We start from the raw sequence: 27,650 nt of genomic DNA on the forward strand, positions 1-27,650 counted from the left end.
TTTCTCTTGACTGTGGTTGTTACTCTGCTCTCTCTCAGACAAGAAAAACGTCTTTCTCAGCTCTCTGCCACCTACTCTATCACTCCTCCTCTTCTCCACCTCAGGGCCAATGACAGTGCATGTGCATGGCGCCCTGTGTGCTTGTGCAAACACCAAAGGCACAAGGGCAGCAGCAAGAGCAGCCCCCCCCCAACAGTCTCTCAGTCACTGCCCAAGAAATACTAGACAAATGGCATCCTGAAGAGCCAAAGAGCCGGATGTGGGATAAAAGGTGAATCACGGGACAATCCCATAAAATACAGGGTGGTTGGTCACCTTGGCTTTTTTTTCCCCATTGAGCAATGTGGAGATAGCAGCACAACTCTCTGCTGTGCATCATTGGGCAGAACTTTCAGTGCCACTTGGCAGCGGACATGTTTGGTGACATGGGGAGACAATATGGCGAGAAGGCCAAAAATCAGTTTCATGACGTCATGAAACCAGTTTGCAATCATCTGCTCCACCTATCAGTAACAGGCCGCGTTTCCTGCCGTCCGACATGAGGAGCCTCATTGTAATACATTTGCAAATCATTATAAGCCCAGCTCACTGGAATCAACCCCCCCACCCTGGATCTTCCGAGCACATCATCGCGATTGCATGCTGGCGTGTTTCACAACTGCACATAAGCGACATGCACCTGGCAAGCTGCACTTCAAGGTTTGTTTGCCTATCTTGCTTCGGGCAGCACTCACGGTCATCAGCACCAGGCTTCGCAGGCAGCACCACATCACTTTTAGGGGGCTCACAGGCAGGTCTCTACCTACCAGACCAGCCATAAGGCAGGGGTGGCTTTTCAACAGCTGCAGGACTAGGGCTTGCTTGGGGAAGGGGGAGAAGTAACCTCAGGCAAGGGAAGAAGCTGCAGGGCGAGGGCTGTACTGTGGAAGAGGGGGGGTATACCAGGGTGTGTGTGGGGACACAAATCTGTGCAAGGGGTCTCAAGATGATGAGGGCTGAGGAGGCAGTCTCCAAAGGAGATGAGGCCAGATGGAGGTGTGAGGGTGTGCATGAGAGAGTGAATGGTGATATCCCTTGAGCTGGCAGTGAGTGAGAAGTCAATGAAAGTGTGATGGGTTTGGGTGCGAGAGTTTAGAGTGATGAGTTGGTTGCCTTACCCTGGTGGCAAGGATGAGATCATTCATCTTTTTTCTGCATTGAATGGCCAACTGCTTCTGTGCAGCACTGGCACTGATCATCACTGCCATCGCCCATCAATCCGGAGCAGTGAGACTGCTGGACCTCCTGTGGCCAGAGCAGAGATAGAGGACATTATGGTGGGCCTCTATGGTGCACAAAAGGCATTACAGGGACACTTCACTGAATCGGGGGCTGCAGTCTTCTTGCCTTTCGGGGTCATGCCTTCTGTGCAGCTGTCCTGGGCAGGAAGCACCGAGAGGTGTTTGTGTGGCTGCACTTTAAATATGACACCCAATGTGAGGAAGCAGAGAGGTGACGGTGTGGCGGGCAAATGAGAGCCCGCCCGCCATTGAAACAGCGTGTTTCCCAGGAATGCATGATTAATGAGGTGAGATTGGGATGATATGGTGTGAAAAGCTGCCATTGCGGCTGGCAAGTAAAACGTTCTTTTTCCCACCTTAGTGTAAATCTGGGATGAGTCCACCTACTGTGATCAGGTACCGGACTCAAGCCAGTACCTTGATAAGAACGGCACTTAATATTACATCGCTCAGTTTCAAAGGCATCTGGCAAGGCTCTGTACAAAATATATGTCTAATTGAGTAAATACTCAAGGGAGCAGGAAGTAACAAACTGGATAGAAATTTGGCTGGAGATCAAGAGGTCACGAAGACTGAAAAGACGACAAACCTTCAACTAGGGAGCAATGACCCAAGAGATTGGTCAGTAATTTGTGCTATGCATAACATCTATTGCTGGTTTGACGATTGCAAGTTTAGCAACTTGTGTGGGAATGTGTATGATAAACATTACAGAAAAAGAATTCCACATTACACAACATTGAATCATGCATCTGGAAATGGAATTAGATATCTGAGCAAAAATACTTCGCTGAAAGGCGTTTTTCAGAGACTGTAATAAATAAGAAATGTGAGGGAAAGCCAGTTGTTAAAGGAATGTAGGAAATGTGGGCAAATGAGTGGCAAGTGTTGTTTAATTTTGGAACAAAGATGGTCATAGATAAAAGGGAAAAATCCCATTTGGAGAAAATTCAGAGCTTCCTACCTAATAGTTCTGACTAGAGGAGAACTATAGATAACTAAATTGCACTTGTACCAGAAAGCACCAACAGGCATCCCTATTCATTGCTACAGAAGTAAACCAAGGTACAGTTCCATTAGGAAGCCAATTGTTCCTTTGTATTCAGACAAGCCAACAATTTATTCTGCAGGAGGTGAAGGAGATTATAGAATACTGTAACTGTCTTCTTTATTCTCCTACTTGAACATGTGTTTCTAATGCGCTTTTTATGACTTACTCAACCTCCAGCTGTATTTGGAGAGGTCAGATGTCCTACTGCAAAGCTGGGATTGCACCCGCCTTAGACAGCAGGGGCAGCTGTTCCAGATAGTTTTGTTTGTGAACTAACTCAGTCATCCTGAGAACCATGATAGGCACTTAATGTCTAGGTCAGATGTTGAGTCACCATCAAGCGAAATCCCTGGAGCAAGGAAAGCAACATGATTTTAAGAGGGAATTTCCAATAGGGCACAGTGTCGAAGATTTCTTTGATGAAGAGTTTGACATAATTGACTAAAGAGTTTGGAAAAATTAATTGCAATATCAATCGAATCATGTCCTTTTCAAGCCCAAATCCAAGTGAACTTGATATATTGATGTCAAACCTGGCAGCAGAATGGTTTGTAGCTTCTAATGCTCCAACTGTTGAACCAAGTGGCAGACAGGGGATTTATAAGGTTACTTCAGGATCACTTTTGCCTGCAACTGAGCACAAGGTACTTGTCAGTGCTTTGGGATCCATGCAACCCTAAAGAGCAAGGTGACAAAAGTGCAGCTGCTTTTTGACTACAAGGCATGTACACCTGGGTTTAACAGGCACCACGTAATTAGAAGGGAGAAGTGATAAATCTGTAGTTAAGCAGGGATGCACATTACCTTGTAATTAGCCATGAAGAAAAACTCCTTGCTCAGGTCTCAATGCTGAAATCTGGTTTGCGAGTTTGAGGCGGTTTGCTGGGTTCTAACATTGCCTTCCCGTTTATTAAAAAATATTCAGTGGCAACCATAGATAAACAGAAATTCTGAAACGTAAAGGACCTGTTTTTTGATACCAATGGATGAGTTGATTATAAACTCACCAGTACATCAAATCTATTAAAAATTACCTTCAAGTTTAAAGCATTTTAAATGGATTGAGTCATGCAAGATGAAAGTGCTCCTGTAGAAATCAGCTACCATATATCTTTGAAAGGCTCAAACATCTGCTTTTAAGGCATTCACAGGCTTTTTTACAAAGAAACCATAAAGGCTAGAGACAAGGTAAGGACGGAGTTATTTAAATGCTAGATCAGCTATACCAGCGAAAAAAAAAGCCTGCTTTTTAAGAAAGCGCTTTATCTTGTTCGTTACAACGTCGTTACTCAAGTCTCTACTGATTTCTTTACCAAATTAAACTAACCCTTACTCTACGACAGATAGGTTTATCCATCTTGTGCACTCGGTCTGAGGGCCACTGTTGAGTTTACACATCTGCTGGAAGCCTCTTCCCTACTTGATGTGAGAAAGTATATCAAACATTGACCAGATGGTGTCGTATGGTCACCCGGCTGGATGGACACCATCTTTCAGTGCCACTTTTTCACTAATCATGTCATTTTAAAAAAAAACATTTCACCTGCCGCAAGGTTTGTTACTGCCAAAATTGGCAGAGTCTTGTTCTCCGCCTCTTCAGGAGTTGCTCACCTGGTAGCAGAATCAAGGCACACTGTGCACGGAGTTATATTGTCGTAGCCAGAAAACCATAGATGGACCCCACCCCCTTGGCCGTTTGCAGGATGACCCCCCCCACCACAACTACATTTTTTTTTAGGGGTCAGGCAACTAATTAGTTGCTGGTCGGGGATGCAGTCCCTTTAAAGGATAACTGCCCACCCCTGGGAACTACAGCACAGCAGTCTCAGCACCCGCTGGCCTGTAAGCCATCACGTGAATGGCTCTGTGTTGCATGCTCTGAATTTCAGATTTAAAAACAAATCCTTTCTATAGTGTGTATCTTGATATTGTGCAAGAGTTTTTTTTTAAATCCCAAAAAGCCAAGTTGAACTTCTGCATAAAGATTTCTGGACTGAAGCCTAGATGATGCGATTGACCAACAAGCTATACTTATATCTCTGGAATCTAGCCTACACTGATGAGATGATTTAAAAAAAAAATAAACTACTTTGTCAATTCATTTGCTTTTGGCCAAGTCCACAGTTTGAACTGCACATGATTTTGTGGGTGATGGTAGTGTCGTGGTAATGACACTGATCAGTAACCCAGAGGCCCTAACGCTCTGGGGACATGGGTTCAAATCCCATCATGGCACCTGGTGGAGTTTGAATTCAGTTAATAAATCTGTAATATAAAGCTAGTCTCAATGATGGTGACCATGAAGCTATCATCAATTGTCCTAAAAGCCCATCTTGTTCACTAATGACCTTGAGGGAAAGAAATCTGCCACGGTTACCTGGTCTGGCCTACATGTGACTCCAGACCCACATTCCCACAGCAATGTGGTTGATTCTTAACTGCCCTCTGAAATGATCTAGCAAGCATTCAATTCAAGGGTAAGTAGGGATGGGCAACAAATGCTGACCCTGCCAGCGACACCCACATCACATGAACGAATATTTAAAAAGTATTAAAAAGGATGAGAAAATCTAACTCAAAATACCACACATGTGACTTGCGAAAGAAATATCAAAACTTTCTCGTTGGAGAAGTGGGTGTTTTTCAGAGGGCTGGAGTTAACGCACAGTTTAGGAGTTTTATTCTGCACACTGCTTGTGCTGTACCTGGCTTTAGATGTGCAGCATGTATTTACAACTTGTAACATGCTTAGTTCGAGTGGCAAAGACAACAACCTGATTAATGCAATATGATTTGCAGCATTTTACAGTTCATTTTGTTGTAGCCACCTTGTTGCAGGATCCGGCAACAGAAGCACTCTGATTATTGCTAACACAGTAAATTCTCAGTGTCACGTGTGCTGCCAGCTATGTGATTCCTGAACAGCTTGCTAGGCATCAAAGGTGCCATTGTGTTAAACCACTGACAGTAGGCACGTGTTACCTTTTAAGCGAGCTATAAACAGTCAAACATGTTGATACTTCCTCTGAAAGAGTTCTTCACAAAACCTTAATGGCATTATTTATCTCACTCGATCCTGGAGAGGAATTGTTGTGAGGTCAAGGAGACACAGTCACTTCCTGTGGACGAGCCAAAATGCCTCAAAGCGTCTCCAGAGACACCGACACCTAAACAGCAGCACAAACAGACACGTGCAGGATCACTGGACATCGTGGCACGAAGCGATGCTTGAGCCAGTAGGCCATAGGTACACCCAATATTGGGCCTCGGATCTCAATTAAATGAGATCGGCAAGTTGCATACACTAGAAGCAACCTAGCCTTGCAAAGGTGCAAAGAGGTATTCTGTCCCATGTTTGCATATGCAAAGGAGGAAACGCCTGTTTCAAATGCGGCCCGTGCAACTATTTTGTTACCTAGACCAATAGAACGGGCAATGAACTTACAGCACATAATCAGGGTACACTTACTGTCCACCATATTGGAGGCTTAAATGTTCTCGCTTAATGCCTGAGAAATGGGCACAGGCCTGTTGTTACTTCTTTTCCACAGATGGGTTGAGAACTTAGCTCTCTTACAGAAATCAGCAATGCAATCTTTTATTTGTTCAGAAACCCTTTTCATCTCTCATTTCCTAGCTCGTGGGATCTTGAAAAATATTATCCGCAATGAATCAACTGACAAAGTTTCAGCTGCCGATCACCAACTTTATTCAACAACTTTAGCTCCTCATCTTTCTCTGTGGGCTTCTATGCCTCAAAAAGCTAAGAGGAGCGCAATCCATGAGCAATAATCTTACACAGCTAATATTTGTTTAACCTTAACCTAATCGTTTACAACTTTGATTAGCCACATTAACCTGAAAGTTTTTGTCTACTAACAAAGTCTGAGAGCATGTATTTCTCAGACAGGACACTTGTGTTCTGGATGTCAGCAATTACATGTCTCCATCACCAGCCACAATGTAAATATTTTACTGAACAACATTATCTAAGCCGTGAGATCACTTTCACTTGGAGATTTTTTTTGGCACAGAACGAACGACCAGAATGTAATCCAGCGATTAATACATAGGTTTATCAATGCAAATGATATTCATTGTTGTCTAAACAACAAAGAGCAGGAATCCAGTTCCTGAATTGGTTCACTAACCAACAAGCATGTAGATAAGACTTTAATCTGGACCATGTCTTCCTTGTGGCACTCCATCAGCAATAACTTTCTTTCCCCCCACATGAAACCAATGATCAAGTAGTTTAGTAGCTTTAGTCAAAACTGTGTAGATGTGCCAAAATTTTTCTACTTAAAAACTGTCCTACTCAAAGGACAAATTCTATCACAACAATAACTGATAGACTCAGATATTTTGGTAAATAACCTATAATGACACCAAGCTCCTGCATTTAACTTTTCCTCGATAATGGTAATTAAGATGTTCACATGCAAACCCTTTCTATTTTGGAAAAAGTCAAATCAAAAATTACATTTAAATTTGTTGCACATTTTTACCCAACAAGGTAAAATGATTGTAGTTGGCCACTGTTCTGCCTATTGGCACAAAATATTGGTGTACCGAAGCATGTTATCACAATAAGTGTTCCCACTCTTTACTCATCAAACAGCAGCCCTGATACTGCCGGACAATCTAAGGAGGGCAAGTTAGCGTGACAAGTGGAGTGTAGATGTTCCTTAGGGGGAAGAGGGAGGAGGCAAATCATCCATGGTGATCCTGCAGACTTCCTGATTTAAAGTTTGGCACTGTCATAATCATGGGAGCCAAACACCCACGAGTGGCATAGGGGAGACAATCAAAAAGTCAAAGATCACATACTAGCTATTTCTCTTTGCTCTACTTGTGGAATGCCCAATCACCTAGCATAGCAAAAAGCAAATTGGTTGGAGATCTGCTGCACTGAAGTAGCCTTCCCCACATGGCCTGTTTCATTTTGTTCCTCGTAGATTCACACAGCAATATTGCAATAATGGTCAATCCCATCCATGGAGATCAGAAATGTATCCAGTTGAAGACAAAAAAAGTCACACGGTGAAGCAAGGGCTCTATTTCAAGGTTAGGGCTAAGGAGGAGGTGAGGAAACTTTACCGTGTAGTTTCATCCTGATGAGTGTATTTCTGCTGAGCCAAAAGAATGTGAAGCATTTGAAGATCAGGATGCAGTTATTTTTTGGCTGGTGAAGGAATATGATGCTTCACTTTTTTTTGTGCTGACCAAGATACTGGCAGCCTTCCACCCCATGAGATGATGGTTTGTGCCTAGTTGGTCAACTCTGTTAAGCATCGCCTGGTGTGGCTCAGGAGCCCCAATCTGGCATGGCAGTCTTTGCCTCATTGCTGAAAAGGAAGATGGTGGGCTGACAAGGTGCAGGATTTGCTGGCTTTTGTTTTCTCTGGGCTCTATTCTCAGCCAGTTGAACCTACCATTTCTCATCACCTCTTCCAATGCCTCCCTGCACAGTCAGCCTCCAGAGGTCATGGCTGACGATGACAGTCTCCCAGTTGGCTCTGTCAATGTCTGCCATCTTCATATCTCTCTTGCAAGTGTCCTTGTTACGGAGGTATGGGCAACCAGTAGGTTGTGACCCAATGACCAACTCACTAAGTCTTTGGGTATACAGCTGTCATCCATTCGATGAACATAGCTGAGCCATAGAGACCCCATTGGCTTAGTAACAAGGATGTGCTGACAGAATTAGCACGCTTCAGGACCTCTGAGTTGGTGACCTTGTCCTGCCAAGAGATGCCAAGAATATGTCTGGCAACACAAAGATGGAAATTGTTCAACACTTTCTCTGGCCCAGAAAACGTTGTCCGGGTTTCACTGCACTGAGGACGCAGGCTTTGCGCTGATCAAGATAAGGAAAGCTAAATGATGGAAAAGCGGAACACAACCAAGCATTCCCGGGTCCCATTTTGCACATTCCTTTGTGGAGTGTTAATTGGTCACAACTTTTGTTCCTTTGAAGATTACGTGCTTGACTAACTGCAGGAAGCCCACAGTGGCCTGGATTTCCCTGGAATTGATGATACTTGCTGTAATGATCTGGACTGGATGCCCCTGGCCTAACATCCTTGAATTTGTAATTTGCGAGGAAGTTCGTAATACTCATGGTTAAGGAAGAAATGCCCTTGAAAACCCACAACTTCAGACTCAGAGTCAAGAGTGTTACCAACGAGTCAAAACTGATTTCAACATTTTGTATCAAACAGCTGGAACTTTTTGCGCAGAATTTGAAAACTCAACCACACCGATTTAAAAACAAACGGAATAAAAAGTTACAATGTTACGTGCAGCACTGGCTTAACATGATCATTCTTGATGGCTTGGCATCAGCTTCACCTTTTGGGAATGGAGATTTACAATGATCGAGTTAAACTGAAAATCCCTACACGAGCTCACAAAACCCGATCTAACACCATCATCACTTAAAGTGTATTCAACTGTGACCATGTGTTGGATAGTTTAAAACACATTTGCCTGAGGTTAGTGTAACAATTAGGTTCTTTTCAGAGGGAGTGAAGTCAACTGCAAATAATTAAGATGCTGTGTTTGGCATTTGCCCCAGATTTCCTGCCGAATAAGGTTTAGAAATTTCTAAGCAACAAACTGCACAGTTTATTTGGAAAACCATTGAAAGATTGGTTTTTGTGTAATTGAATGAAACAAGGTCACCATTCCCTGACTGAAAAGGTTCCGTTGGCATTTTGGACTCGAGACAGAATGATCATTAAACCACAAGAACAGATAGAAGACGGGTGAGAATGCAGCTTGCTCTGAACGGTGGGTTTGATCTTCCCTCCCACTGGTACATCGGCATTAATGCCTCCTTTGGGTTACTGCCAGTGTGGCTATACGATGCGGAGGTTTTCAAGCCTTGGTAAGACAAACAGTACCGAACATCTCACAACAGCATCGAAAATCTCAACAGCAAATGTTGCTGTTCTTTTTCGGCACATCTACACTCCAAGCCCTAACTATGTCACTGAAAAATAAAGAGTGAATTGTTCGTGAAAATAGAGACATTAACAACATGTCTTTTTTCCCTCTCAATTTTCTTGTGCGCTCGAATGAACGTAAGCATGGCTAATGATTTCCTGTTCTCATGGTGGGGGGGAAAAAACAAACTGAATTTGATCCCCAAAAGGATGGATAAAAAGCCTCGACTTCCATGAAATAAAATGGGCATTCGATTTATTCAGTCAACACAGAATAGCCCTAAGTAAAGCATTCAGCAGTCATATTGCTTCGTGCAAACCACCCTGGGCAATGACTTTTTAAAGTAACTGAATAAATGAGTGATGTATGTAGTATAGTCTGAATAGCACGAAGGCTTTGTGGTGGTGGGGTGGGGTGGGGTTGGGGGAGGGGGGCGGTGGTGTTGGGGGGAAGCGGCTGGACGAGGTGAATAATTCATTTAAGTTGCTTGTTCAAAGAGGCAGCACAGGTACGATGGGCTGAATGGTTTCCTTCTGTGCTGGTCAATTTCTCTGATTTTATGTATCATAGTTTCATTCAATGAAGGTTCAAGTTAACATTGGTAAAGGACTGTATATCTGCTAATATACAAGCAATATTTGTCCGCCCCTATTAGTCAGCTCCTTTAATCAAATTACTGTCCCACTTGCCTCAATCCACTGTCCAATTTCCTAATTTCTCTCCCCTCAGTTGCCTCCGTTGCTTAACAAGATGTGGTCTCCCTTCTGTCCCCTCCACCCACTTTCTTAAAGATCCAGAAATTCCATAAACAGAAATTTGATTTATTCCTGGGCTTCATTTTCTCTGGTTAAATTTCAAGCAACAGCTTTTGGTAGGGGAAATGTTTTAGGGGGGGGGGGGGTTAAAGGTGAAGAGGCCTGTTTAACATTGGCACGTCATGAGTTAGCATATCTCACCTATGGTTTCAGTGGGGGAAGGAATACAACTCAATGCCCTTGAGCTAAATACAGAACAGTAATATTAGCCAGAGTTCTTCAGTCCTGCTCACAGGAATAGGAGTAGGCTATTCAGCCCATTGAACAACTGATCTCCATTAACTCCATTTATCTGTGCTGGTTCCACATCCCTTAATTCCCACTATGTTCTCATGTTCTAACAGAAATCTATCAATCTCAATTTTGAATTTTTTAATTGACCTAGAATCAACAATGTTTTTGGGGAAAGAGTTCTTCATATGAACGGTAATGAAAATGTGAAAGTACTTCCTGACATCACTCCACTTTGTTCTGAACTCCTGCACCAGAGGAAATAATTCCTCTCTTTATCCAGTGGCCCTTATCAGGAAGTATGCAGGTCCCAGTGAGAATCAGGCATTACCATGTTGTCTGTCATAGTTTAAAATAATACTGACTACACTTGCAAATGACTATTGAAAACAATGTACTGGCAAACAGGAAGACAACGGGGGAAAAGCCTCGTCCTATGCTTAACTGTATTAGTACATTTAACACTTGAAATAAAAGGAAAACGAAAACTCTTTTCTATTTTTAAACCCTCTTTTGTCCCGAATAAAATTAGCTCCAAAAATATTCATAAAAATAGCATTACATTTTAAACTATCAATTATTAGTTGACCCTCCAGCGCACTAGACTGGTAGAGCACATGATGCAATACTCACCGGTATGGATTAGATGGGTCCTTTGCATCACAAACATCTGCGTGACCATTACACACACAACGTCCGCCTATACTGATATCCTTGATACTGTAGTAATACTGGAAATAAAGAGCATCTTCAGTTTAGAGATTATATATTTTATCACAGTATTTTACATTAAGGAAAAGATTGTTTGGCTCCTGGCAAATACATCTGGATTTACAAACACAGAGACTACAGTGCATTAAAATCACCTGTTTAGTTGACAGGGGAGGACCACGTTTCCAACGAATGTCTTTTTAATAACAGACCAGGGATCAATCATAATGACAATAACTTGTGCTTATATAGCGCCATTAACAAAATGAAATGTCCCAAGGCACTTCACAGCAGCATTATAAATAAAATTTAATTGTGAGATACATAACTTTGACCAAAAGTTTGGTCAAAGAAGTAGCTTTTAAGGAAGGTCTTATAGGAGGATAGTGCATTAGAGAGGCAGGGAGGTTTAGGGAGGGAATTCCAGAGCTTAGGTCCTAGGCAGTTGAAGACATGGCCTCTAATAGTGGACCAATTAAAATCAGGGATGCTCAAGAGGACACAATGAGATGGATACAAGATATCTCAAGGGGCTGTAGGATATTACAGAGATAGGGAAGGAGTAAGGCCATGGAGGGAATTGAAAACAAGGATAGGATTTTTTTTTAATTGCAGCTTTACTTAACCAGGGGCAATGTAGGTCAGCAAGCACACCAGTGATAGGTGAACAGGACTTAGTATGAGCAAGGACATGGGCAGCAGCGTTCTGGATGACCTCAAGTTTCAAGCTGACAGAGGATAGAACGCCGGAAGTTGGCCAGGAGTACATTGGACTAAAGTCTAGAGGTGACAAAGCCATGAATGGGGATTGCAACAGCAGGTCAGCTGAGGCTGGAATGGAGTCGAGTGAAGGTATGGAAGTGGAAATAAGTAGTCTCAGAGGTGGCATGGATATATGGACAGAAGCTCATCCTGGCATCAAACATGATGCCAAAGTTGCAAACTGTCTGGTTCAATTATTAGGATAACATGGAAATACACCATTTATGAGATGAAATTGCTCAGAAATTTCAACATTCTGTGTAAGGAATACCCTTATTATAAATTTTGAAAATCTTTATGCAGGTTCTCACATCCATAAAGAAGAACAAGCAGTAATAACTCAGTGATGAAGATTAGCACGTAATACCACTACGGCCAGTTGATGGGATTCTCAGCGAGGAATGGTAATATCTTGGTAAGTTTAGTTCTGTTCAACTTAGAATTTATTCAGCCCTTGTGAGCTGTGAATCTATAAACCATAACTCTAAAACAAATGCATTGTAATTACATTGAGCAATATTATTGAGAAACATGAAACCCAACAAGCTGAACTACATAGAGGTGATGAGGGGCTGATGGCAATACTATTGCGCACACAGGAAGTAAAACTGAACAAAGCAAAAGTGAAGTATGTCCAATTCAGCATACAGGATTAAAAAAAATATTCAATTTTCTTCCCTCCCACTGGAGAAATGGATTCTCTCAATGGGATGACTTTGATAAGCAATGGTCACCCATCGATATATTGCCCAACAGGCCATTTTTCCAAGTATGAGCTTTAACACTGAGTGCTGGCAGACCATCTAACAGTGCTTGACATCACTGAGGAGCCTGTATTGTCCTTGCACAGCATGTTCACATATACCATCCAGTAATGAGCTGTCACTGTGTCAATCAAAAGCAAAAATAAGGTTGTGTGGGTTGGGACTATACTCATATTGGAGTTTATTGAAACATAAGGATCTAAGGGGGCTTGACAGGGTAGATGCTGAGAGGGCGTTTCCCCTCATGGAGGAATCTAGAACTCAGGGGCACAGCTTCAGAATAAGGAGTCTCCCATTTAAGATGGAGATGAGGAGGAATTTCTTCTCCCAGGGGATCATTAATCTTTGGAATTCTCTACTCCAAAGTGCAGTGGAGGCTGGGTCACTGAAAATATTCAGGGCTGAGTTAGGCAGATTTTTGATCTACAAGGGAGTCAAAGGTTATGGAGGGTAGACGAGAAAGTGGAGTTCAGGGCATGATCAGATCAGCAATGATCTTATTGAATGGCAGAGCACGCTCAAGAGACTGATTGGCATGCTCCTGCTCCTATTTAAGCTCTTGAGAACCTTGCACCCCTTCCCTACAGACACACTAGGCGAGATCGGCTACCTCAATTTGCAATTCAGAGACAGAGATACTACCTCAGCTATCGGGACTACAGATATTTTCAAGGCATGTGTATCCACATTAAACACAGTCAGATATACAGTCAGCACTTACCCGTCGTGTGACCGTGGGGTCCCGCAAAGCCTTGCCCATCAAATGTCCCAGCAGAGTGTTTGTTCGGAGGAACCGCAGTTTGATATTGGTAGCTTTGGTGAAGTCACGAAGGACAGGAGAATAGGAGAAATTCATGGCTCCTGGTCGTCCATTTACCAAGGAAACCACAATCTAAAATTGGAATCCAGGGAAGCTAGTTAACCAGCATGGCAAAGTTCAATGTCACCACTTATTCAATACATCTTCAGCACCTATAAATTATGGTGAGACATTCATTGGGGTAACTCAAATAATATACCAACTTGGGCAAAAGAATTTATATTCAGCAACACTCAAGCTCTGTAGTACCAAGTGACTATTAATATACATTCTGTTTAAAAACTCACTTGGACACCTGATCAGCCTCCTTGTTTGAAACACTTCTAACTACCAGGGTCCATTATAGAGTATTCAACTATCCAATCCAATCTTTCCAGCTGGAGACCATTACAACTTAAAAATGTCTTAAATAAATATTCCGCAATACAACCTAAACTAAAAGCTGTGTGAAACCTTGTAACATATACTTAGTGAACGGAGAATGTGAAATATTTGAACCTCAGGACAGTAAAATATAAATTCAGTGACCTGTAATTATTTTACACTTACCTCTCCATTTTCCAGAGGCACAATACGCGAATACTCAGTGGTACAGATAGCATCATCATCCTTTATAATGCGCTCCACAGACTGTGGTCCAAATTTCTCAATGCAGTCTCTTTTGGAAGCTGAAGAGCAAAGAGGCGATTATACCAAATGTAGGTAGATGGATAGTTTGTTATATGTTTAAGAAAAGTAAATTTAAGAGTTATTACAATGTTGATCACCTAATTCATAAAGCAGACCCTAAATGGGATATAAATTGAGCAAGTCAGTAAAATATGGTGAAGAATTCCCAAACTGGCATCCATTTTCAACAAATTGGAAAGAAGTCTTGCAGGTTAAAATAATTAAGAGATTACAAACATAAGACAAATGCTCCATCTGTTTAAGAAACGGAGAGAGCTTGAGTTAAGAGAAGGATTGGTTGGTTTTATATCTGCATCATGGAAACCACCTCTCCCTTTGATGAAAGCAAAGTATCTTTGGGCATGCATACATCCTGGAATAATTGCCGTGTTCACACATTGAAGGGTGGTGGGATGTGAACTTGTACCCATTATTACCCATTCCTTCACTGTTGCTGGGTCAAAATTCTTGAATTCCCTTCCTAACAGCACTGTGAGCTTCTTGAATTCCCTTCCTAACAGCGCCTACACCACATGGACTGGTTCAAGAAGGCAGCTCACCATCACTTTCTCGAGGGTACTAGGGAGAGGCAATAAATGCTGGCCTAGCCAGTGATGCTCGCATCCTATGAAAGGGTAAATAAACAAAACTGCTAAGTTCCCATCTCAGGAACATCACTGTGGTGAAGCCCTCAATGCGCCAGGCAGGCTAAGAAATCCTTTAGGGAGAGTAATTTTTATCGGCCACATTCTCGTCATTTGGGAACAGATCTCCATTTATCTGTTGTATAATAGAAACTTGGGGTAGAAAAACATGGCACTGGCTCCCTGCACATATTGTTTATAAACCCACAAATTCGTGAGCTTACGATGAGATTGATTCCATGTACATTTACATTATGGCCCGAATTCTGCACTTTCAGGCACGCCGCTTGATTGGCAGGCCCAGAAGTGGCTGCGATTTCCACGTCTGGCTGCGATCAGACCCTGAACACGATTGCACGCTGGCTGGCCAATTAAGGACCTCCTAGCGTGAAACGCAGCCGGACATTGGCAATGTGCTGATGACAGAGGCGGGAGCCGGGTCCAATGGGCACCCGGCAGGGAATTTAAAAGCAAGAGAGGCAGCTCCCTGAAGGCTGCCAGGAGCCTCAGGGAGCTCTATTGAAAAGACATTTGGAATTTGCAGGAGTTATGGCCTCAGCACCCCCTGGGCATGCAAGGCAGGAGAGCAATGTCGGTGGGCACCATGCCCCTCCAGTTCTCAGATAAGTGCCTCCTCACTCTAACGGAAGCAGAGTGTCTCATTCTAATGCCATGCAATAGGAGCAGGAGGCCACCACACCAGCCAAAGGAGGTGGCAGCCAGGTCAGCACGCATGACGTAGTCATTCGCTTCTGGATCCAGTGCCACAAGCAGTTTCATGATCTTCTGCGCTCGGCAAGGGTGAGTACCAAGTTGGCATGGTACTGTATGGAGATGTCGTGAAGGGTGGCCATTCTTCATGTGCTTAGGGTGTAAGGATCAGAGTGACAAAAGGCACATACACTTGTGCCGGCCAAGGCTGGGAGGTGTGGCTGCTAACCTTGGGGGCATAGAAAGGACCGGGGGGTGAGAGGGTGGAGATGTGCAAATCTGATGGGCTCCTTATCCTGGTCCTCCAGGGGGCTGGGGGTGTGGCAAGGGAAGGTGTGCTGGAGCGAGGCTGGTATGGCATTGAAGGTAGAGGGTGGACTAATTAATGCATTCTGTTCCAAGCAGAAGGGAAGGCATAATGCTGTGCAGCGCAGACAAATGGGTGTTGGGATGGCCAACCTGCTCATATTGACCAAATCTGAGATGGACACCCTCGAGCTAGAGTGCCCATGAGGAGCAAGGTCCTCAGGTTGTGGAGAGGAGTGTTGGTGGAAGGCAAGAGTCCAGTGGGCAGATGCAAGGCTGGCACAGAGTGCAAATAATTTAGGGTCGTCTCATCTCAAATGAAAACTTCTAAGCCAGAGTCCCCAATAATCCAGCAATCACGATGCTGCCATGATTTTGTTATCCATAGTCTCACCTGCCCAAGATACAGCACTCACAAGCATAAGTTTAAGACAGCATGAGCACAGGATAGGGCTTTCACGGGTGTCATTCTTTCATTTCGTTGGTGTTATGCATTGTTTTTGTGTGACAGTAGCAACAAAATTGTGTTATTGTTAACTGGAGGAACAGCACCTCATCTTCTGACTAGGCACTTTACAGCCTTCCGGACTGAATATTGAATTCAACAACTTTAGATCTTGAACTCCCTCCTCCATCCCCACTCCCTTTCCGTTTCTTCCCCCTCCCTTTTGTTTTTTCCAATAATTTATATAGATTTTTCTTTTCCCACCTATTTCCATTATTTTTAAATTTATACCTTTTATGCCCTGTTAGTCTTATTTCACCCCACCCCCACTGGAGCTGTACCTTGTGTGTCCTGCCATGCATTCTTAATTAGCACATTCTCTTAGATAGTATCACCACCTTCAACACCTCTTTGTTCTTTTGTCTGTGACATCTTTTGATTATCTGCTCCTATCACTGCTTGCTTGTCCCTACAACCACCACCCCCCCCACCCCCTAACTTCTCTCCCCCCACCCCCTCACCTTAAACCAGCTTATATTTCACCCCTCTCCTAATTTTACTCAGTTCTGTTGTAGGGTCATGAGGACTCGAAGCGTCAACTTTATTCTTCTCCGCCAATGCTGCCAGACCTGCTGAGTTTTTCCAGGTAATTCTGTTTTTGTTTTGGATTTCCAGCACCCGCAGTTTGTTGTTTTTAAAATTATGTTATGTTCCTTTTTTTCAACTCTGGAAAAGATATAAACCTAGATTTTGTTTCAATGCCCTGACTGTCCTTCATGTTTTATATAGGTGCAGGGCTCATCAGTGCCTTATGATAGACAGCAGGGGCAGCAAACTTTATTACAGAGGTTACGAAGCGACATTGGGGTCATGGAATTACCTCCTCAGAAATGTATGGTAAGGTGGCGGTGCCCTTGCCATGAGATTGAAGGCATGCCTTGGCAGCCTAGCTGAAAGGTGCATTAAATCAAGGCCTCCCTGAAGGTTCCTCAAGTCTGCCTTCAAGTCCTCACCCTATGCCTGCCCCGGTTCCTCATCAGATCCATCACTAGAGTCATTCTCTGAGGCCTGTGGAGCAGCCTCGCTATCCTCATCCTCAAATGGGTCCCCCCTTGCCAGTGCCAGCTTGTGCAGAAAGCAGCATACAATGACAATAAGCAACAGGCACCCTGGAGGATATTGCAGCACACACCCTGACCAGTCCAGGCAGCGAAACCTCACCTTCAGCAGCCCAATGGCCCTCTCAACCACCCCGAGACTCTGTCTGTGGACACCTGGCCTCCTCTCCCTTCTAACCCTCTGTTCCTTTTCACAGGAGCTCCCACCAATGGAGTAAAGAATCCCCATCTGCTAAGTTGCAGATGGCACTGTCTCATGCACTGAAGGCTGCGCTTGGCGGAAATCCTCCAAGAGAGTTGACAAAACAGAAAAAAAAGAGACCTCAAAACAAAGCTAACAAAGCAAATACTTCAGCAGAAGCCACAGGAAAAGTTATGAAATTTCAGCACTAAAGCAACAGCAAACTCTCACTGGAACTCCTATCAACTCTCATAGGCAATGCGCCGGTCCTCTCTTATCCAACCCTTGGGTGAAAAATGAGAAAACATGGATTGGCCGCCTGCCAGTATGGCCCGTGCAATGAGCGCTAAATCGTGGGGGCAACGTAAAATTCGGATCAATTGGGTTGCTAATGGTCTTAATTGCCCGTTTAATTGTTGGTGGGTGCGCTTCTGTCTCCCGCACGCGCCCACCGATCGTAATGTTGTACGTGAGTGCAAAGACGTCAGGACACGTGCCCAATGCCTTCTCGCGTTATTTCACGTCATTTCTGGTTGGGCACGTGCTCGCTTATTCAACGTAAAACTCTGGCCTATGAATGCAGAGACAGTGTCAAGAGTGCAAACGCACCTTCAGCCCACTTTGGTGGAAACTCCTGACTGTCGACAACTAATCTGAAAGCAATATTGGTCAAGGAATGGAGGGTGAGCCGTCTTTCCACCTTCCCATGCATGGCACAAAGGACTGGAAACAGTAGAACAATAAAGTGGGAATGCTACCCTCTCGAGAAACAGAGATAACTGGGTTGAACCCAGCTACACAGATTACATTTTTACTTACTCCAATTCATCCTAATTAACATTCTTCCAAACTAGTTGTTGAAAGCCTCATCTACAAGGCTGGGCCATGTTGAACCTGCATTACTCATGCAGTTAGAACGATTGGAGGAGGCCATTCCTCTCATCTTGTCCATGCCATTTCTCTGCAAGAGCAACTCAGCTGGTTTCACTCTAACCATCTTAAATTGAATTGGTGAAAGCAAAATACTGCAGCGGCTCTGAAGAAGAGTGTCACGGACTGGAAACGTTAACTCTGTTCCTCGCTCCACAGATGCTGCCAGACCTGCTGAGTTTTCCCAGCATTTTTCATTTTTATTTCAAGTTAACTTGGTGCCTTCTGAGCCTCTTGACCCATCTGCCATTGGCAACAGTTTCTCCCTATCTAGTCTGTCCAGGCCCCTCGTGATTTTGAAAATCCCTACCAAATCTCCTCCCAACCTTCTCTTCTCTAAGGGGAACAGCCCCAGCTTCCCAGATGCACTATTGAGTCACTGATAAAGATGTGGTTGGTTTTAGATGGGACAAGGGCAAATTAAAAAAAGACATTTACCAGCACATACAAAACATCTGAAGTTAGCACCTGCCACTAACTGCATAACACTGCGAACACTACCAATTTTCAGTGTTGCCTAACGGGACAGCAGTTTAAAATAAGTACCCCAACAAGTAGATCTTTTTTCCCTTTTGTGCATTGTGTAGTATTTAAAAGGTTGTCTCTCAATGTTTAAAATGCTACAGATTTCTAATGTTGAGTGTTGTCAAATAGACTCCCAGAGCTGTGTGGGCTCTGACAGAACATGTCAAGAGTCATCTGACTTTGTCATAAGACATCCTTGTATCAAATGACCCTCCTCCCCACAAAAAAATTGATTTCCTCCCCAAGAATGAAAAGCTTAAGATAACATTTCCAAACTGGCAACGACTTCACCTTCATGTCAGCTGACACCCACAAGTACCGTTTCCTCTGTTCCTTCTCATTTCAATTGATAGATTCCTTTCTTGCTTGGGAATGCTCCCCCTCTCCTGCTGCTGATCTTAACATTCAGCTCTCTACCTACACTGCTGGGCAGCCTGTAATTTTAAAAATCAGCCAGGGCTGCAGCCTAAGTTAGAAGGGAAAGTTGCCATTTGATTATCTCAGTGCTGGAGGAGTGAAGCAGAGCAACAGCTGATAGGAATGCAATACTTGCTGCGAGGTTCAACAGCTTTAGGGAAATCACTCAGCCAGGACAGAATCTGAGGGAGGATAAGACAGGCATGCAAAACAACCCTTCTCTATTTTATCTGAAATACAGTTTAAATTTCTAATCTTCTATGCAAGAAATTCTTCCTTTCTCTGACTCTGAAAAAAAGGACAGAAATCCCTGGCTGTAAGATAGTGCAAAATATGCCTTATTAAGAGGGTATTTAAGATGTTCTAACATTGGAAGTCAGAAACAATACAGCTTATGACATAATAGTATTATACAACAACAACTTATATTTATATAGCACCTTTAATATATTAAAACAGCCAAGGCACTTCACATGAGCGTTATAAAGCAAAATATGACATATCAGTATTATAGTAACAGCTGCTGGGAGAGCAAAGAATGCATTTGCTCTTCCACTGTGTGGCTCAGACTTTATATAAAAGAGGACTATTTAGCACATCTAAGAGAGCCTTGTGAACAGAATAATAGATCACACCATACCACAAAGCACATAAGACCATAAGACATGGGAGCAGGAGTAGGCCATTTGGCCCATCGAGTCTGCTCCACCATTCAATGAGATCATGGCTGATCTGATAATTCTCAATTGCACTTTCCTGCCTTTTCCCCATAACCCTCGATTCCCTTACTGATTAAAAATCTGTCTATCTCCGCCTTGAATATACTTAATGACCCAGCTTCTACAGCCTGCCAGTCCCTCAGCTTCATCCAGGTCCTTACCTCCAACAAAGACGGCTCCTTCTCCAGTGAAGAGCTGGAAATATGTAGCCTGGAAGGCCCATCACAGCACTTAGCCACACCCTGCACCAGCGCAGAGAAATGCACTTTGGTGGGACCTGGATCTAGAGCAGGCTCGGGTTCACAATCTGGTGGTCACCGCACAGACACACGCCTGCAGCAGCAGGAGGCAGGATCATGCGAGCTCCCCGGCACTCGGAGGACTGCCGGGGATCAGGCGCTAGTGAAGTCCAAGTCAGATGACCGAGCCTCTGGATTTGGCCTTCCAACTCATCCTGGAGAGTCAGCAGAAGGCATGGGAACATCACGCAGAGCTGTTGGAAGCCCTCAACAGAGTGGCTCGTGAGTTGGAGGAGTGCGTCCGCCTGCTCTCTGATGAAATGTGCCCACATGTGCGCGTACAGAGGTCCCCATGGGGAGGATGGCGGACGACATGGAGATCCTGGTCAAGCAGAACGCAGAGATGCACACAGACCTGCGCTCCATCGCGGGAGCCATGGGTGAGTTTCTGCAGTGACAATGCGAGGGGGAAACGGGGCACATTGACGACCCTCCAGGTACTCCTTCCCCTCAAGGATCTAGACAGCATGGTCTGGATTCGCTTTTTTGTCAGCTCCATCATCTTTTCCCCTGCCCCAGTCACCCAGTTGAACCCCCTGTCATCACCTTCCACCTCCCCTCCATGACCTACTAACCATGAGCCTTTTCTCAGGGATGTCCAGGTGAACGTGCACATTCCCTTCCCTCCCGAAAATCCCACCCCCATCCACATCCACCTCCTGACCTCCTCCTTCCTACCCCCAGGGTCCGTGTCTGCCTGCGAGCCCCCACCAACCACCCTCGCCATCTCTCCTACCGGTGCCATTGAGCCCTCACTCTCCCACCTCACTCTGCCATTGATTATTCTCAACGTTCCTCATACCACACCCACCCTCATTTCGCTCCCCAGGGGGCAGTCATAGACTCATCCCCCCTTCCCCCCTGAACTCCTTGCCCCCTTTGGATCCCCCCCGCCCGCAGCTTAATCTAACTCTAACGCTGACTCCTTCGGGCACCCTTACTTCTTCCACCACCCTTAGTCCTTCACCACCCCCCAAACTCCTTCCTCCAGCTACCTCTTCCTCCACCCTTACTCCTTTCCTCTTCCAGAATCCCTCAGACACCCCCTCACTTCTTCCTCCAGCTTTACTCCTTCCCCCTTCCCGACTCCTTCCTTCATCCTTACTCCCTACCCTCTCCGGGCTCCCTCCCCTCTCTGGGTTCCCTCCCCTCTCTGGGCTCCCTCCCTTACACCTTCCAGCCCCCCTTACACCTACCTTTCCAGTTGCCATCTTCTCCCCCGTTACACCCTCCTCCCCCCACCCTCTCAACCTCACCCTCGACATCTTCAATCCCCCCTCCCAGCCTCACCCTCGACATCTTCAATCCCCCCTCCCAGCCTCACCCTCGACATCTTCAACCCCCCCTCCCAACCTCAACCCCCCAACACCTTCATTCCCCCCCTCCCAACCTCACACCCTGACATCTCTTCCTCTCCCAGCTGATCCTAGGCCTTCCTCTCCCACCCCCTTGACCATCATCCGTTGTGAGCATTAATGGTGACTTTCCAACTTCCGTGAGCTGCTTCGCAGCAGAGCCAGGTACATGAGTATCCACCCAGCATGCCATGGACGTTCCTCCAATGTGCCATTGCTATTGGGCTCCAGCATCTTCTGCTCCTCGGATGTCCACGATGTGAGCAAGGCCCTGGCGGTAAGTCCTGATTTCTACACGTCACAGTTGTCAAGACATGTTCTGCACTGGACTGATTTCCTGCTAACAATCCCAGCAGGGGGTGGGGAAACAATTCTGGCAGGCTGGCCTTATAAATGATATGCTGCTGCATTACAATGAGGTTCCTGACACCTGATGACGGGGAACGTGGCCCACCATTGACGGGCTGCGCAGACGAGCGCAAATTGGTTCCATGGCGTCGTGAAACCGATTTTTGGCCTTCTCGCCATATTGTCTGCTCACGCCACCGAACATGCCCAACCCCAGCGGGCACAGACAATGCCGCCCAATACGTTCCACACTGTAATTGCTTTGTCCTTGGCATGATGTATCAACTGTATTACAACCTCAAAAATTAAAACCAATGTCAAATATTCAAGGGAAAGCTTGGTCAATGCTGAAAATACTTTGCGGATCAATCAGCGTTTGAAAGAACAAAAAGATTGGAGAAAAATCTATCATCATTCAAAAGCTGAGCATTTTCTGTTTTTCTTTCAGAGTCAAATGTAGTATTTAGCAATCAGGAGAAAAATCAAAAGTGTCTGTTCTCTCAATGAAATTTCTGTTTATCAAATAAACCTGGAACAAAAAGCTAGTTAGTATCAGGAATGGTGGCCAGGAAACTACAAGATTGTCATAAAAACCCACTTGGTTCACATGTCCTTTAAGAAATCTGCTGCCCTTAAGTTTGATTTGTGTGTGACTCCAGCCCCACAGCAATATGGCTGACTCTTACCTGTCCTCTGAAATGGCCTAGCAAGCCACTATACAGTCGTATAGGGATGGGCAATAAGTGCTGGCCTTGCCAGTGACATCCACACAGCTTGAATGAATAATAAAAACAACAGTTTAAATCTTTTCTTTTATTCATTCATGGATGTGGGCATCATTGCCTAGGCCAGCATTTATTGCTCATCCCTAATTGCCCTTGTTCAGAGGGCATTTAAGAATCAACCACATTGCTGTGGGTCTGGAGTCACATGTAGGCCAGACCAGGTAAGGGTGGCAGATTTCCTTCCCTAAAGGGCATTAGTGAACTAGATGGGTTTTTATGACAATTGGCAATGGTTTCATGGTCATCAGGCTTTTAATTCCTGATTTTTACTGAATTCAAATTTTACCATCCACCGGGTCTCTGGAATACTAGTCCACTGACAATACCACTCTGCCACCGCCTCCCCTAAAATCCTTTGCTTTGCTCCTTTGCTTTTTGTAAACCTTATTTGCTTCCACTTCCTTCAAGTCCAATTGTGTACAACTGCTTCAGGCTGGCCTTTATATCTGGAAGCAGCCTGGCGCTGGGTCCTTGCATACAACATGCCACTACAGCAATATTCATATAAAAGAGTAAAATAAAACACTAGCAATTAGCATCAGTCATCTGCAAATTAAAGCTTCCGTTCCAACACAAATTGCCTCTTGGCATTCATGCAGAAGCAAAGCAACACAGGAATAAAGGCATCATCGGGGGTTGGGCAGTAGAGAAATGCTGTGGTCACTATGCGCAATGACGTAAACTGCATTCAAAAGAGAATGCGATTGTTAGTGATTTCACTACACAAAGTAAGGCTTTCCCTCAGGGGCAGCTGCATATTACTTCTGATCTGTTTCACAGGAATGTACGTAGCGGAGGTGAGGAATAATATGCTTAAATCCCACTAGCTTCAGTGATTGCAAATCCACAGCCCAGTCACCTCCCCTGGGTTTTGAGGGGTGGGGGCTGCAAGGAACAACAAACTTATCTCAGAAAACGAGAAAAACAACTTAAAGCGTAATTTCCTATCTTGTTCTTAATACAGGAAATATTTGTTGGCTCACATTATGCAGTTTTGTACAAGTGAGGAGTTTTACAAAATGACTGACGGTTTAGGAGCATAGAACTGTCAAAAAAAACTAATGTTCACAAATTAATGCTACATAACTCAGACTTATTTTTTTCCCCAATTTATTTCGCAACTCGGCACATGGACAAGATTATCCACAGTCCACTGATCACAGATTCATTCTATAAATCCTAGTGCAGCTATTACTCAATTGAGAAGATCAGAAATATGATGTTCCATTTGTAAATTTGCAGGCAGTGCTGTATTATAAATAAGGTGCTCCAAGTGAGACTAAAGGCCCACTTCACACAATTTGTTAAGTATTATTTTTGAGTGATAACATTTTTGTTTAGACAAACTAAGGCTATATGTATAACAGTTTCACATTGCTTCAGCAACATAAAAGTGGCAGTTTACCCCATGTCTGGCAACAGATGGGTACCTCATTAATATATTTAAATCAGAGTCCCACCTTGATGTCCAAATAGAGCCCCGGGCACCTATTTCAAGACTCTCTCAAAAACTGCAGCGGGAAAGAAGTCAGTGGTTAGGTTTTGTATAATGACTTTTGTCTCACTAAAGTCCCTGATCCTGCCTAAAAAGATGCTGTGATGAAAATCAGTGCCATGGTTTAGAGGGTGTATGTTGCATTAATGATCAACTGGATCCCCAATTTAAGGAGCCATACATGATGAATAACAAACGAGCAAGGGCTGGCCATGGCATTGGCCTAGTCAGAGGTAACATATTGATTTTAAAAAAAGACTTGTATGTTTCATTTGTGCCTGCTCTTTCATTTGGTCCAGCATACATCAACTCTTCTGGCTGCATGGATTGGTACCTGATTTATACTGTTGTCTATCCGTGAGAAATTTCTACAAGACATTTATACACAAATACAACCTCTTTCTTCTCTCTAACCTGCCCCCATTCCTTATTATAGTATTCAGTGGGTAGTGCAAGAGATGAATGAGGAATTTAGGCTGTGCTACCTTGATACTAGTCACAACAGGGAGAAGGAAAAACCCACGGAATAGTAAAATCCACAAAAGTTTTATTAACTCAGGAACAGGGGTCCTTCAGTAGACGCTAAGCCATTACTTCACATATTTAAAGGTCTACCATCTTTTTTAGATACTTGGGACGCCTAACAAAATAGAATTGGCCCCATGTATTTAGTGCTGGTACCAGTTCCTGTGTCGATTGGGCTGGGCCACCTCATTGCTGAATTTGTATGCTTTGTACTTGTTTTATTCCAGAGAAATGGGCACAACGTCCAGCAATTTCTACCCCAACGTACGTGATATAAAACATCCACAAAGCTAATGAATAGTGAACAAAGAGGCAGTGTGTAGAGCCATCAGGGAGCAGAACACTGACCTTAAGAGTGTACTACTTACTATATAGTGTGTGCTGGTGCAAATTCTGAAAGATATTTTGGGGTGGCAGTGTACACCAGGTCTACTTAAACTGTACAATTGATAACAAGACTTTCTCCACACAGTCTGGGGTTATACTTACAGGCAAAATACTGCCAAGGGAAGTAGCTTTCTCCAAAGTCTGTAGATCGCTCAAGAACCCAAAGATCTGGCCGTGGAGAATTTGCAAACTTGATGAGCACATAAGCCACGTGGAAAAGCTGCGAAAGACAAGATCATTTATTAATAACTTTAGAATATACTCGGTATTGTCAAAAACCTGTCTACGTCATAATTACGCTGTTACCATGTTTATACAAGTTGACTTGGGATAGTGTCGATCTTCTTGTGAACACGCACTGATGTTTCCCCGCTGGATTCGGTTTGCTGAAATTTCTCATTTCCAGTCACCATGGGCCCAGGTACAAAACCCATGAAAAGGCATGGGCTAGCCAAGTTGAAAACGTAAGCAGACTTAAATCCCAGAATTCTGATACATTCTGGAGCACTCCCAGACTTAATTGGATGAATGAGATGAAAACTGGGCAGCGTCTGATTTGTTCCAGCAGATTGACACCCCAGTTGTCAAAGGTGAAAAGAGGAGGCAACTCAAAGAGGCAGCCAAACAAGGACATGAAATGCTCTGCACATTAACTACAGAAAATTATCTATAAAACGCATAACCCCACACGGTCTAAGCGATCCTTTATGCTACTTCACTTTTATATCATCTTTTCCTGAAGACAATGGCTTCTTCTTGGCACAGTTCCACAGCACCAGCAAGCCTTCTGTAACCTGTCTAAATGGCCATTCTTCTTGTGTCAGCCTAGAGCAGGGGTCTGCAACCAGTGGCTCATGAAAGATTCATCTGCGGCTCCCAACCTTGATTGGTCAAACACATTTTTTTTTCTCGTTATCGATTTTTTAGAAAATAGTTTCTAATTTAAAAAGGCAAAAACTGGAAACAAACAGAAGTTAAAACAGAAAAGCAAGCATATTGTGTCTCTTGTCTTGTTTTTCATTGTTTTTGATATTTGAATAAGTGTTGTGGCTCTTAAGATACTGCATTTTTGATTAAATTTTAAAAATTGGCTCTTCTTGACATTAAAGTTGCTGACCCCTGGTTTAGACTGCACCAATGGATTATTCTAACATGGGAGTGCATTGTTGTGGAACCACATTGTGTTGTCACCTGACACCCACATCTGCATACTTAGGGATTGACAAAAATAATTAGCATTGCAAATTTATCTTATTTATTTATTTCCCTAGTCAAAGGGCAACTAGTTATTGTGTCCCCACAGTTTTCCCAGTCGTGTTCAATTCAGGCTGCACAAACCAGATTTCCGGGCCTTTTCTGATTTGTTTAGCTTAATACCATACCCAGGTAGTGCACTAATCCACTGAACCTATCAGAGCCCAAATTCCTCTTTTTTAATGAAAAGAGTATCATTTGGAAAATCAGTGTTGCTTCTCCATTGCTTCCCCTCTACTTATTCCCTTCTCTCTGCTCAATTCAGGCCTGCCCTCTCTCCGTGGGTCTGTTAGTTCCATTCCTCTGCTCCCTCCGAGTTTATTCTGGCCATTCCAGCCTTTCTCCCAGCCTATACTGCCTTTCAACTGCCTCAGCCCTCTCTGCACAGCCATATGGCTCTCTCTGTCACAAGGAACAGTCAGAGGCAAGGAGTAGGGAGTTATTTCTGGAAAATGGGGTAGATTAGGCAGAAAATAATCTTTTCAGTAAACTACCTCTTATGAATAACTAATGATTTTTCACCTTTCTAGGTAACATAACTCCTTACAAAGGGTAATGTGCCTTTGACAAAAATAATTTCTCTCTAAATTTTCACCTTTTTTCTCTATTCACTTCCTGTACTGAACGATGGAAAAGTACTTCAATCTGCAATCAATAATGTTCATTGCTCTTATCTAGTTTTTGAGAAGCACATGCGATTCTTATTTCACAACATATTCTCATGTCTAGATCATTATTTTAACAAAATTCTTACTCTGCGCTCTCTTCCGTCTTTTTTTGCACTCTACAGAATTTGAATCTGGATTGCAATTTTCAGTTCCTTCACAATGTTAATATTGCTATTCTAAACTTCTCCTACCCTCTACCTCTTTAAATTCTGCTATATCACTGTTACTGCAAATCCATTCCCCCAATTAAATCTAATCTTCATTTATACTTCTTTCAAACCATGACCCTTTGTCCAATTCTACATTCTACCAATGCCCTACAATACCCACTACTACCCCAGATACAAACTCCACTCCATTCGCTACCATTCTTTAAACTTTTTACTCAGAAGCATGGCTGTTTACAGATCAGGTGGACACCACTCAGCCCATCATACCTGTGTAGCCTCTTTGTTAGAGCAATTTGAAATTCCTTACACTGCCT

At 43.8% G+C, this 27,650-nt stretch overlaps 1 protein-coding gene across 3 annotated transcripts in view; it reads right to left on the bottom strand.

Annotated features, from left to right (window-relative positions):
• Window positions 1-27,650, bottom strand: part of lama5 (laminin, alpha 5) — a 266,062-nt gene that overhangs the window by 171,078 nt on the left and 67,334 nt on the right. For all 3 annotated transcript variants that reach the window (XM_078555045.1, XM_078555046.1, XM_078555044.1), the window contains exons 3-6: window positions 25,347-25,464; window positions 13,935-14,053; window positions 13,287-13,457; window positions 10,962-11,059 (exon numbers count right to left, since the gene is read on the bottom strand). In XM_078555045.1, the coding sequence (XP_078411171.1) occupies window positions 10,962-11,059; window positions 13,287-13,457; window positions 13,935-14,053; window positions 25,347-25,464 (506 nt within the window). The remainder of the gene's footprint in view (window positions 1-10,961; window positions 11,060-13,286; window positions 13,458-13,934; window positions 14,054-25,346; window positions 25,465-27,650) is intronic.

This window comes from Cetorhinus maximus, chromosome 13 (genome assembly GCF_964194155.1).
Source record: "Cetorhinus maximus chromosome 13, sCetMax3.hap1.1, whole genome shotgun sequence".
In the NCBI taxonomy this organism is placed as follows: domain Eukaryota; kingdom Metazoa; phylum Chordata; class Chondrichthyes; order Lamniformes; family Cetorhinidae; genus Cetorhinus; species Cetorhinus maximus.